This window comes from Hippocampus zosterae, chromosome 15 (assembly GCF_025434085.1).
Source record: "Hippocampus zosterae strain Florida chromosome 15, ASM2543408v3, whole genome shotgun sequence".
NCBI lineage: Eukaryota > Metazoa > Chordata > Actinopteri > Syngnathiformes > Syngnathidae > Hippocampus > Hippocampus zosterae.
In genome coordinates this window covers 5,686,494-5,700,082 of record NC_067465.1, presented here as the reverse complement: position 1 = coordinate 5,700,082, position 13,589 = coordinate 5,686,494, and the positions used below count along the sequence as shown (strand labels likewise).

General features: G+C 44.6%; 2 protein-coding genes across 12 annotated transcripts in view; one reads left to right on the top strand and one right to left on the bottom strand.

Moving 5' to 3' along the window:
* Positions 1-13,589, top strand: part of dad1 (defender against cell death 1) — a 120,358-nt gene that overhangs the window by 46,310 nt on the left and 60,459 nt on the right. The gene's annotated exons all lie outside the window — the stretch shown is intronic.
* The window catches only part of carmil3 (capping protein regulator and myosin 1 linker 3), a 49,375-nt gene that overhangs the window by 17,792 nt on the left and 17,994 nt on the right, over positions 1-13,589 (bottom strand). For 9 of the 11 annotated variants that reach the window (XM_052088744.1, XM_052088745.1, XM_052088741.1 and 6 more), the window contains exons 9-18: positions 10,958-11,033; positions 10,781-10,869; positions 9,818-9,912; positions 8,644-8,730; positions 7,409-7,518; positions 7,253-7,330; positions 4,231-4,307; positions 1,921-2,025; positions 384-453; positions 195-276 (exon numbers count right to left, since the gene is read on the bottom strand). In XM_052088744.1, the coding sequence (XP_051944704.1) occupies positions 195-276; positions 384-453; positions 1,921-2,025; positions 4,231-4,307; positions 7,253-7,330; positions 7,409-7,518; positions 8,644-8,730; positions 9,818-9,912; positions 10,781-10,869; positions 10,958-11,033 (869 nt within the window). The other 2 variants (XM_052088750.1, XM_052088749.1) reach the window with 2 other exon arrangements.

Below are 13,589 nucleotides of genomic sequence, written 5' to 3'. Positions count from 1 at the left end.
GAGTCGAACGCCAAAGAATTGTTCAGCAGAAGTTGCGTGACATGTGCAGATAGGTCAACGTGATTTATCAAGATAGAATTCATTCAAAATGTATTAAAGCAATGTCTTGAAAAAACACCAGAGTTAAAAAAAACGGGAGACCAGATGCCCTAGAGAGCGAAGACGTGCAATTAGCGCTTCAGAGTGCATCTTACCATTATCGGAGATGTCTAAAGTCCCAACGCACGAAACTCTTGGAAAGAGCTCCTGAAGAACCGCGGCACCCGCAGACCTTAGCTGTCAGGGAAAGACAGAAAGAAGTGGAACGTGATAAGGATAGACGCTGGCATGGAGCGACGAGAACGTGAACGAACTTTTGCGGCATCGGCTGACGGAGCTCGTACCTCACAGGCGCTGATGTCTAACTGCAAATCGGTGATATGGGGGTTATTTGACAGGCCAAGGAAGAGCGCTCTGGAGGAAAACGGACGTTGCATGATGAGAGAGAGAGACACGGCGGTGTGATACCGCTTGGCATTATTGAAAAAAAAAAAATCGACAATGAGATCAATACATTTAAACAACTTTGCAGTGCATTTGAATTAACAGCTCGGTGGAACGCCTTTGGATAGTATACAGTGAAAGGTGTTGACTCCACGTTGGCATTTCAATGTTTCCATAATTTTAACCCTGTAGCTGCAATAATTTTCTCCTTTTTTTTTCGTAAACATTATCTTGCACGAGACTTATGCCAACTTGTTTTAGATTCCTTGGCATTGAGCCCTATATATTGATTTATTTAACTCATTCAGTACCAGCCAATTCTGGACCAAGTCTGAAAAGACGTTTAGATACGTCTTTGGGAGTGAATGAGTTAATGCCTTTCGCTTGTACAATTCGTAATTGGATCAAAATTGCTTTGGAATTCCCCAAAATTGACAGTCGATTACCATCCTGAGACGGATTTGTGCAGGCTAACATCATTGAAGGAGATGTTCTACCCCTTGCATTAGCTCTGACTCAATACTTTGTTGCCAACCAAAAGACACGAATTTTTTTACTGAACTCAACACTGTCAAATCCAGCCGCTAACTTTTTTTGAAGGGGCGACGTTGATTCATAGCCGAATGCAAAACCATCATGGGCACGGGGGAGGGTGTCGTTTTAGTGACTGAGCTCTACGGTGTGCGTTGGGCCGCTGACGACAAGTTTGAAGCAGGGAGCTCGCGCTTCCCATTTTGGCTGCAATCCATCACACGCGGAATCATCTCCGGTGTTGGCACTTTGGTATGTTTACTCGGCTCTTGATGCCGTGTGCGTTTCCGACTTGACTTTGTGCGATAACAGCAAGCTGAACATGGAAACGGAGCAAGCCTGCGTCCGCAGGGAAAGTCATCTTTCACACAGCTTATCTGGCAACCCATTTTCTGACGCTGGCATGCCAACGAACGTAGGCGCTTCCGTGGGTGTCCTTAATTTAAACGCCAGTGCGTTAACTCAAGTGCCATATCTTTTGAATGCAAATACGCACAACCAGAATGACCCAAGATGTATATGCCTGGGCGGTTCCGCTATTTTAGAGATCAAGCTATAAACAATAAGCCGGTAAACTGAGTGGGAAAGATGATTTTTGAGTGCAGGAATCTCAAACAAAGCAACATACTGCACCATGCAGATGGAGTAAAACATAACTGGGGCTGTCGTTATACATTGTGTTGGGCAGCTCAATTTTCAAAATCAAAATGCACGGTAATCAGAACTTTGGAAAAATTCAGAAGGGACAGTCTTGCTTTGTTTAAAATCGTGCCACATCAAATCTGTTCAATCCTTATGAATCGGATCACCTACCTTAAAATGAATCTACCACCACTGCCACTCCTGCAGTGGATTTGCGCATTTTCAACACGTCTTTTTTGAAAGGCACGACTGCCTTCACCTCACCTCAGCCAGTCGGGAGGAACCTTCATGGAGGCCAGGCTGACACGAGTCAGGCTGAAGGCTGAGCTGAAGAATTGCCGGAAAGTTGGCAGAGAATCTCTCGCTTTCCTGGAAATGAAGCAGATACAACAACGGGGATGTTTTACCGCTATCTGCAGTCAGCGTAGAAAGCGAGAGGATGTCTACAAAAACGGGATTAAGGACATATTCTAGTCAGGCATTGATGGAGAGACAGAAAATTGTGAGTGAAGGCTGAAAGTGCTGCCTGGGATGTTAAGGTCGGCTATTGCCACAAGTTTAATGATCTTTCAGACCAATTATTCAAGCATCCCTTTGACCCACAACATTCTGTATACTTTGTCAAACTTTGTGTCTGTGTCTTATTCATCGGAGTCATGCTGAGAAGTCAATCATACCACATTCAGTTTTGGACACATGACAAAAATCGCCTCTTATCGCGTTCTTACCAGTAACTCATCATTAGGGACGTTAAAAAAAAAAGAGTGTGCGTGTGTGTATATATATATATATATATATATATATATATATATATAGTGAGAGAGGGTATGAGGTGGTATTCCCCAGTCATGAGCCAGCCGCTTATAAGATAAGATAAGATAAGATAAGATATCCTTTATTCGTATCAGCTCACTTCAAGCGCTGCGGGCTCTTTCTTGTGCCAGAATTTTGCAACGGTCTGACCGGCCACAATGAGCCAGCATGTGAATTAATGATGTCATATCAGCGAGGGGTTGTCACAGAACCATACGTGATTGTGACACTCTTGAGCGTTGAATATAGTCATGGCAGGTAAGACAGAATACGGCAGCAAAACCCAAGAGCGCTTTAAGTGCGATAAAATATGCAATGTCTGTCAATTCAAGAAAATAACCATGCATGCTGTAAAACTAAAAACACCCATCTGTGCATTTAAGGCACAGTGAGGCAATATAAACATCTCATGAAGTGCTTCTGTAGCTTAAAACATCGTGCAGGAACCTCTAAACAGGCCTTCATCATAAAAATGGACCATCATATAGCGCCATTAAACCAGCAGATGTTATTTTATCTGATGGAGTCATTCGCGTTGGGCAGCTTTGTTGTAAGTGAATGGCAGAGAACCATGACGAGGCGTTAAAAATGAAAACTAGGCACCCGGGTACAGACTGGAAGTATTTGATCATTTACTGTCCCCGCGCCTTTCTTAATAGCTGTGGCGGACTGCATCCGTGCCTTAGGTTGCTGGGCATGGATGGTTGGGTTAACGGGTAGCCCAAGGAATGGGCACCCAGGTCCTTTTTGGATGGGAGATGCCTACTCATCATTTCGACGTTCAGATCGAACTTGAGTTGAGCCAATCTCAAATTACAAGGTAGTTGGCGTGTGTGGACAGATGCAAATCCATGTCGGGTGGCACAAATGGCGCATCTGAGGTGACGCAAGAGGCAAGAAAATTCACTCATGTAGCTAATATTTGAACTTGAAGCCATGTGGCTTCATGTTCAGTTAGCTTCCAATGCCAGGACCAAGCCAAAAAGAAGCTGGCTTGGAGAACGGCAAGTGAGAAAGTTGGCCGATGCGGTGACTGTATTTATTTGTATACAGCTGTTGAACTCTCATCCGAGATAGCATTTACCATTAGCCCACGTTTTAGCGCAACCAGCGACCACCCATGTTGACTAGCCATGTTCAAACCTTTTTTTCTGCCAGATAGAAGGAGCCGGGCCACTTGCAGTGGACACAGACTGATGTAAACTCGCTTGATTGACCTATCGTGTACAATCTAGAGTGCCTTCAAGTATTTAGGCAGGAGAGCACCAATCCCAGCACATGCCGCTAGCACATCTCCTTGTCCTGTCCAACTAGCTAGTTGTGTTCCTTCTTCACACGGTGTGTGGCACCGCATTCCTTTCATAATTATACATTGTTATTCTTCTACTGTTTAGGGTTTTTTCCCATTTGTTTTGGCTTTGTGGTCTCCTTTGTCTCTTTCTCGTCACAAATGTTATGTCCAACCGCATTCCCAATAAATATCACAACCCAGACAAACAAGGAGGTTCGACAGAGATAAAAATGGTTTCAGCATAAAAATCCACAACTTCACATGACCAATCAGACAGATTTCAAAATAAAAAGGCAAACACAAATTCAGTATGAGTGTGCATTCAAGTAGCACTCGCACGCAATTTGAATGCCGACACACAAGCGCTGGCAGCACAAAGCCTTTTTTGCTGAGTCAGAAGAAAACTAAAACGTTTTTGGTAGGGGAAATAGGGGATTGGACTGATTTGAGTTCTAGAGGCGTACACCCACCTATTGGAGAAGCAATTCTTAGCCAGGTTCAGGTCGGAAAGGTCCGCGCAGCAGCCTCTCAGCAAGGCTCCAAACAACTGCAGAGGCAGACACAGGCGCAAACAATAAAGAAAAAGTTCAAAGTAATTGTGTTGCAACGCCATGTTTGCCTGGTACAATTTTAGCACGGTGGTATTACATCTTCCACAAATGAACACCACTGAAATTCGTCTTGTGCTTATTCCCAAACCAAAAGATGATGGTGCCCAAGCCCCGTCCTCTAATCAGAATCAGGTTCTCAGGCTCCTGCAAAGCTGGCTGATGATCTGATCATTTGAATCTGGTGTTTTGGAGGAGGGCAACGTGAAAAACAGGTTGGATAAGGGGCTGTCGAGTACCCCACTTGGGCCTCCCTGGTATGATGCATCACAATGGAAATTCGCTCCACAAATTGTTATAAAAAAAAAAAAGAAAAAAAAGAAGGCTGCATACTACATGTATGACTGAATAGAATTGGAGGGAAAACGGATAATCCCCTTGGTCAGATTAGGACAAGGCAGCCGTTCGCAGTGGTTCCAGGATGATTTTCCTAATTCTTTGATGCAACCCAAATCTCAATCACAGGACTGAATGGTGAATTCACATCCGCTTTATGTACAATTTCCACATAGCTTTCTGCGCAGAGGACACATCTGCAGGATCACATCACTTTACATACAAATCCGGGTGGACTAGTGGACATGTATCAGATTTTTCACTCAATGTGAACAGTGCAAATTCAATTTTGTTTGTTTTCAAATCAAACCCCGGGCCTCTTTTCTATGTGGATATAAACTGGATACGTATCTGATACGCCTTTAGCATGGATGCTGAGCTTGTGCTCAAGTGACCCACATCTCATCACAAGCAATGCCATGACGTCAGCTTCACCAGATGAAATGAAGAGCTCAAGAAGCAACCTTGCTCCTCATGTCCTCAATGGAATTTATAGTGAGACTATACACTGCAGTATGAACAAGAGGGAGGAGCACCAGAAATGCCAAACCAGGAGAAGAGTAAGGAAAAAATATATATATATAAATAAATCAAAGGCGGCCCGGTAGTCCAGTGGTTAGCACGTCGGCTTCGCAGTGCAGAGGTACCGGGTTCGATTCCAGCTCCGGCCTCCCTGTGTGGAGTTTGCATGTTCTCCCCGGGCCTGCGTGGGTTTTCTCCGGGTGCTCCGGTTTCCTCCCACATTCCAAAAACATGCATGGCAGGCTGATTGAACACTCTAAATTGTCCCTAGGTGTGAGTGTGAGCGTGGATGGTTGTTTGTCTCTGTGTGCCCTGTAATTGGCTGGCAACCGATTCAGGGTGTCCCCCGCCTACTGCCCGAAGACGGCTGGGATAGGCTCCAGCACCCCCCGCGACCCTAGTGAGGATCAAGCGGTTCGGAAGATGAATGAATGAGATGAATGAATAAATCAAGTTGGGGCTCGCGACCCTTGTGAGGATGAGCTGATTAGAAAATGGGTGGATGGATAAAAAGTTGGGATTCTTCCATTGCCATTCCAAGAAATGCAGTGGGAACATTCCTATCGACACAGCCGAGGAGGAATACAAAATACGGGAAAACGTCAAAGCCGTGTGAGGTGTTTTCAATGGCTGTGTTTGACCACCCTCCTCACAATTAGAAAAACAAAACAACATAAATGAGTTTGGGAGCAAAGCTTCACACTGGTTATAACCCATTTCAAGGGACATTAAAACCTTTCTGGAGTGTGTGGATGTGCCTATCCCATTATTTCAGTTGAAAGACTGAAAGTGGGTCTAAATGTGCATGAGTCAGCTCTTCTTCCAATTTAAAAAAAGTAGTAGTACACGTTGACGCATAGCTATTTGGATGACTGATTCAGCAAATGGCCAAATTTAACTGTTTTGTGGTCTGCAGGCAATCTTTGCTGGTCAGAACATAGCAGGGGCTAAAAATGGATTCCCTGGGGTGCATTTGCCCCTTTGATGGATACAAATGCACAGATTAGTTACTGTATGCCAGCAAAGTACTTGCGGCAGGAATCCTAACGTGGAAAAGTAGGTACTAGAAGGTGAATTATTAGAATATACTGCACCGGAATACCCGAAGAAAACCCACGCAGGGAAAGTGGGAGTACACGCAAACTCCACACAGGAAAGGCCACAGCCGGAATCGAACCCTACACCTCTGCATTGTGAGGCCAACGCGCTAACCAGTCGACCGCCGTGCCGGCCCAAACTCAACATATTGTTCAATAAAAACCATTCGTCAAGTTTCAGTCAAGACTTGCCATCAGCATCTGTTAAAGGCGAAGATTTTGATGCACTATTTGTATTAAGCGCTTACAATATTGCGCAGATGTGGCTAATGTTATAGCCAGTGAGAGTAAGTACCCATTCCACTGATATATCAGCTCATCGCTATGGATCGGACTGATATCGCAGCGCTGAGGCAAAATTTTATTTTGTAAATCTCTATCTTCCATTACTTCAGCGCGATATGTCCGTTAGATGGCAAGGGAAGCGGCACAGTGGCCATAAACCGCACATGCGGCCTCCTGCCCAGTCAGCTCTTATCACGATCGCAGACATCCACACCACTAAGATGCCCACTAAAACGGCCCGCGTGCAGTGCAATCAACCTTGCAGTCCATCTCTGAGGTAGGCAGACACGCATCTAAACTCACACTGAACTCAATCGGCTTTGTCATCATTTTACTCGTTGAGTGTTTGTGCTAATGCAGCAAGACATGAAATTGACTTCATCGTGGCTCTGTGGCAGGGATGCTACATTTCAACATTAGACACGAGCAATGGTCTCTCGCTCTGTCTTAGTTGATAAAGTTGCAAAAGACAATTTTTGGGATGCTCTCTGTTCATCATCACTCAATGCATGACGCACACAAGTTCTGAAAAGGCTATGTTTTAGTAAGTGACTCATTTAGATTCTGCACGCTACCCCCAGTCTGTTTTTTTGTGCTGAATCAAAATGAGAGAAGACAGAATATGTCAGGTCAGAGCTACAAACCGAGTCCACTGTGCAGTCCGTCCCAGACAGGTCCAAATGGACAAGACAGTTGGGCTGGGCAAGGAAGAGGTACAGATTCTGCACAGAGAGGAGACGACTGTTAATGCATCGATACATAGACCTTCATGTCAAATGAATTGATGTCTGAGAGCTCACCGTGGCATCCTCTCCAGACAGAACTCCTGGGTTTTTACTGAGGTCCAGGTGCAACAAAGAATTGGAGTAGTCGTCACTGGAACACAATGCCTGGGACAGAGACACAACGCCTACGGTGTCGTGGGGAAGGAAGAGGGAGAGGGAGTTCAGTATTGGTCTGAACAAACGGCAAACACTTTTCAGTCACGAAATCATCTGAAAATCATCCGACGTGCAACTTCTTAGCAAACAGCAAACACCAAACCCAGTAGCGGAAAGAGAGCACGGGAGCTCGGCAGAGCCATATAACCGGAGGGATTTGCTGAGCTCTTACGGTAGGCTAATATTAAACAGGCTTTTGGTAGCGGCCTGCCAAGCCTTTTCCTTCTTTTTCACTTTTCAAAAGATTCTCATGAAAGCTGGAACAACGGGGGAAAAAAAACATAGGACCAGTGAGGGACCTCATTAAAATCATCATCCAGCCACATGGCAGAAATGCAGCAACAAAAACTGAGTAACACAATGAGAAGGTGGGGAAAAAAGGAAATATTAAAAGAGTCCAAGCAAAATACAACTCAATATTGATCATTGGGTTGCGTGGCTTGGTACAGCTTATTTTCACATGAGGACCCTGCACTTCAAAAAAAAAAACCACAAAAAACAGAGCGCTATTTCATAAATTTGTGAAAACGGCAAGGCCCTGCACTGATAAACTCCAAACATGCATGCAAATGTTAAATTAAGCAATGAAAACATGATTCCACGCCAGCCATTCAACAACCCATTGAGGTTTTCGATCACAGCAAAGTTACTCTTAAAAAGCTGGCAAAACAGTTTTAGAGACAAAGGCAAGCTCAAGCTTTGGTATAGCAACAAACTGAATGCACTCAAGATTTTTGCTTTTATTTCCACGTATTTCGATCTGAGACGAATAAACGAACATTTGCTCATTAGGGCAAAATGAGGCCTCGCCGCATGAGAATTGATATGCCGCCTTTGACTGGCGGGGGGTTGAAATCAAATTGGCGAGAACATGAATAGACTTTTGGATTGTCTGAGATAAAAGCAATCCAAAGCGGGACAGTGTCCTAATGCCTATGTGGGATTTCAGGGAAATAAAGATCAGCTCATTCGGATTTTGACCTGGTTTTCAGTTGGACAAATGCAGTTCTGTTACGGCTCGGTCTCGTCATCCGTGTGGCGAGTATGGTGTGAAAAACTGGTGTGATGAATTTCCAACATACTCGGCGTCTTACCTTTGGAAGAAAGCGACGTCTTGGAGAGATTGAGGAGACGGAGGCCCTTGTTGAGACGACACACTTGTTGAATCAGATTGGAAACTCCTGGTGGAAGGCAAGACAAGCAACAGTCATAAAACGCAGACCAAGATGAACAAGCGCCGATGTTTCCCAAGCGCCTTTTGAGGGGACTGTTCCGTTGCTCCCAACAGCAAAAAGAGGAATAAAAACACTCTATACAATTGTTTTTTTTTTTTTAATCGAGCTTTGACTCCAAGGTAAATTATCATGAAACCACGTTTCATGGAAACCATTTTGTCTTCCTTCGTGGTCGCGCTAACATAACAAAGAGCAATCAAAACAATACCTCTCAGTGCTTGGCAATAAAACAGCGGAAGAGGGCGACGGGATGGCTTTTATTTTACTCATTTATTATATCTATTCTGTAAAAAAAAAAAAAAAAGAACGTTTCAGAAGCTCCACTAATGAGGCATGCTATGAAAACAGCAGCCCACACACATTTCTGCTGCTTATTATCAAACTGAAGCGTCCGACCCCGCACATCACCAAAGACTCAAATACAGCATATTCCCACAGATAAACAAGAAGAACAGGCACCACTTCTTCTACCTGGTTCCTGAAACTAGGGCCGGGGCGATTATGTGCCGATCACAATTATTTTGATTGGCATCGAAATCACATTTAATTAAATAGTGTCGATTATTCACCGATATCAAAACCTCGCATCTGTTCAACGACCAAAACTCAAAACTACCACGCTGTTCCTGCTTGTCCGACACTTTATTCTTGAAACCTCCATTCTTTTTTGTCGAGGACAAAATGCCCTTGGAACCATCAACTCTCAACTTGATATATAATGTGAAAAAAAAGAACCAGAAAAGAAATAAGATCAATAGATCGATCGATGACACACATGCGTTCAGATTCACAAAGGAGGACAATGAGCAGATATTAATAGTCTGAAGTACTGAGAGGGACCACTCATTGATGGGGCATCAAGGACAAATACTGTACATGCGGTAAAAATAGAAGCGGGTGAAAATGAGGGATCGCCGAGAACGGATATTGATTTGGAATTCTTCAAAAGCATCTGAAAGCCAGGATGAAGGAGAAGCGAAGAGATGGCCCGAGAGAGCGCCAAGAGGAGGCCAAAGCACAGGCGGATGGATACCTTGGTTGTCAAGCGTGTTGTGAGCCAGGTTGAGAGAGTGAATCATGGAGCCTGGGTTCTCTGACAGTGCTGTTGCCATTTTCTGGGGGAAATCCCTGGAGGAAGAAGAAAAAAAAAGGGAACAAAATAGGATGCAGTTCCAACTCGGGACTGGCATTTAATGAAAATATCTTTCATTAATTGTGGGCAAGTTATCAAACCAAACAATTATTAAGTCTTGAGCTGAATTGATTTTTTTTTTTGGCTGATCTCTTTTGAAATGAAAAAAAAAAAAAAACAGTTGGTCATTATATTCAATAATATCAAATTACCGATGTGTTTGTTATCATTAACTGCGTGTATGACGTTTCGAACAAACCGATCAAACATACTTTCCAATTTAGTCTCTCTTCATTTCATACGTCATGTTTGAATATCATCATAACTTAGTCATGCGATTTCAATCCTAAGATGTTAAAGCATAGCCGATGCTAGAATATTACTTTCTTTTGAACATCTCACCCCCAATTTTATTTTTAATCATGTCCCAAGACACGCAATCCGTTTCAAGTATGATAAAATGAGGAACCGACTCTGCCAGATGATTTCTACAGAAAAATCAACCCATCGTCTGCAGGCAGGTGGGGGGAGACGTGACATCGACACTACGGTTTGAAATGTGTAGAACACAAAAGAACTGAAAAGGTCAGTCCAATAGGAAAAAAAAAAATAAGAGTGGGGTTGGTGAGGTACAACAAAGAGATGAGCGAAGGTGCGGAGGTGAAAGGCTGGGCACAGATGGATGTGAAAATAAAAGAAGCAGAGAGGAGATAAAAAGAGGGACAGAAAAAAAAACTGTGGGCGGACAAAAGAAGAGATGCGGCGATGTGTGAAGGTGCAAAGTAGAAGAAAAGTAGCCAAACAAAGGCACTTTGTAACGCAAAAGTGACGAGACCAGTGGGAGGGCGTCAGGAAGAAGCCTACGATTTTAGCCCGGCGTTTTCCAGAGTGAGTTCCTCCAGGCTGTTGGACTTGCTGACTGTATGAAGGACCTGGTCCACCACTTCCGAGCCCTGCAGTCAAAACAGGATTGGATTGAGCCACTCCCTTCATCCCGACATCATTGCTAACCGATCACGTTTGAGCGAGGGCAATCATTACAATGCGCATGTCTTTGCAGTACAGCTTGGTGAACCACGTGTTGTACGCAACGGAAGCCACAATCACAGCCAGGTCCCTGGAACACACGACACAAAAAGTCAGACGGCAAATAGGCCGACTCGACCTCCTGCAAACATCAGTCACGCGTTCATACGGTCACATTATCGCCGCCGAGCGCCTTTGTGACCGCCCGTGCAGTTTATCATGTCGAACCGGAGGACAGTGTGGGCCGGGCCGCTGTCTGAAGGATGACTGATACCGCTAACGCGCCGAGGGGGGGAGAGGCAAGGAGGGGAAAATGAGAGAAAGAAAGAGCTTTATTGAGATGGATGGCCCGGTCAGTGGATTATTGGCTTAAGCCAAAGTGCATGTTCGCAGTTGGAAAAAGCAGACCTGCGACCAGCAGACAAACTGTCAAAGCCGCGGCTGCCCGAGTCCGTTTGCAAATGTGCGATTGGAAAAATGTGAGAGAGAGAGAGCGAGAGCTCAAGGTCAGGGTGGCCGTCTTCTAATTACATAAGCGTTTGCAAACGTGTCAGTCTGCTTGTAAATTGTGTCAAGTGTCCGTCGGTCCCCCAAAACAATTTAAGATTTCGACCCGGGTCCGTTTTTGACCTTTGAGCCGAAACCTGCAGTTGTGGGCGCAAGAAAATCAGAAAACCGAGGAGATCTCTCTCTCTCAGAGTTCTTGTGCAGAATGAGGCCTCCCAAGGTGTCCAACCAAACCGACGGTTTTGCTCTACCCGCTGTACATCACTGTGAAAAAAAGGGACACAGTGATGGGAAGGAGAAAAAAAAAACCACCCCCCCCCCTTAAGAAGACCAGGGAAAGACTAGGAAATCGAACAAGAATCAAAGACAAAGGGAGAGTGAAAGTGCGATTCAGCCAGCGGGGGTCCCCGTTGCGAGTGACTCCAACAGCCGCGTTGCAGGCTGCGTGTCGGCCCTCGCGACAACAGCTGAGCCTCGACGTGAAACATGATGGGAGGTGTCAAAATATATCATCAGCACAGACTCTTGATTCGTGTTTTGACAGCAGGCTGTGGAACCGACCTCTGACGTCTTCTACTCATGCAGTCTGTTGGTCCATCTTGTTCTCGCTTAGTTGCACAAAGACGTCTTTGTCAGAGGTCAGTCTTGTACACTAGTTTGGGATATTTATCAATTTGTCAGACAACTGTTGATTATGTGGGGGTGGGGGGGGGGGGGGTTCTCAGGTAGGGAGAGTAAAAGCGAGAGCGATGACAGCCGGGATAGGCTGCGGCACTCCCGCCACCCTCCTGTGGATAAGGGGCTTGGATAACGGCTGCATGGATGAATCACCTTTGTCCCGTGGATGTTAAAGACCTCATTTTCAAGGCAGGCAGCAGCAAAAAAAAAAAGAGATGGACTCGGAGAAAAGGCTTGCATATTCAGCGAAGGGGGATTGAGCTTTAACGGCCTTTTGGTCTGTCATCAGTCAGCCAAAGAATGATCGCCTCGTCGTCAGCAATAAAGCTGTAAATGGGTCCAATCAGGGCAAGAGTGAGGAAATGGGACTGCGGTAAGATAAAATGAGACCAAAGAGGTTCATGTTCAACATCGTGTCGAAAAGACATTCTCTTAAGAGTCTCATTTGCATGTTCCTGCAAATAATTTCACGACAATCAATTTCCTTCTGCTGGCATCTTCCAATTAGAGATGATAACTTCATCTGAAACGCAGGCGCTTGGTGTTTAGTGATGCATTCCAGAGAGGTCCGTAAAAGCTGCGACTATGGACAGCTTCCCCGTATAAGCCCGACACCAAAGAAAGAATTCCAATTCCATATACGTCACTTAGCGGTAAACGGGACCATGTCCAAGCTTTTGGGGTACGTGTTGCTGCCATAAAATTCTAAGTTAATGATTATTTGAAAAAAAAAACAAGAAAGTTTATCAGGTTGAACATAAAATGTGTTGTCATTGAAGTTTATTCACATAATTCTAGATTGAACATGAGTCGCAAATCACCGTATGCTGTTTTTATTTGTGTTGAACACAACATCGCAACTTCATTGGAATAGAGTGTGGAAGTGCCGTGGGGTTCTTTTTTTTTTTTGCTCGCCATTTAACACATTAATATATGCATGAATTGCCGCAACTGTGCTTCGAAGAACGGCTTTGTTTTGATTTCTTTCTTTCTTTTTCCCAACCCACATTGCAAGTCCTCATGATTATGTAAGCCTTTTGAAAGTTCAAATGCATGGGATGCACGACACACACAGTTGCTTTCAAAATATCATAAAAATGAAGGACAAATCCCACCCCCCCCCCCCCCCACCCCCGAAAGCGAGACACGAGAGAAAGCATGATATTTTACAGTCGTTCTCTCGTCCTATGTCCAGACACTGACAAGCATATCATGAATCTCCCGATCATCCTCAGCTCCCCACAGATTAGTTGGAACAAGAGGAAACAAACAAGACAACTGGAAATCGAGTTGCCTTGAGGGAGAAATGACAGACTAAGGCACTTCTTAGGCAGCAGGAAGTCCTTCTCGTTCCAGATTTATGAGGACGAGAAAGGGAATGTGAACGTAAATAGGAAGGAATTCAAGATGACAAACCCAAAAGTCCAATTCAAAGGCTCACTCCAAACTGCAAACGCAGAGA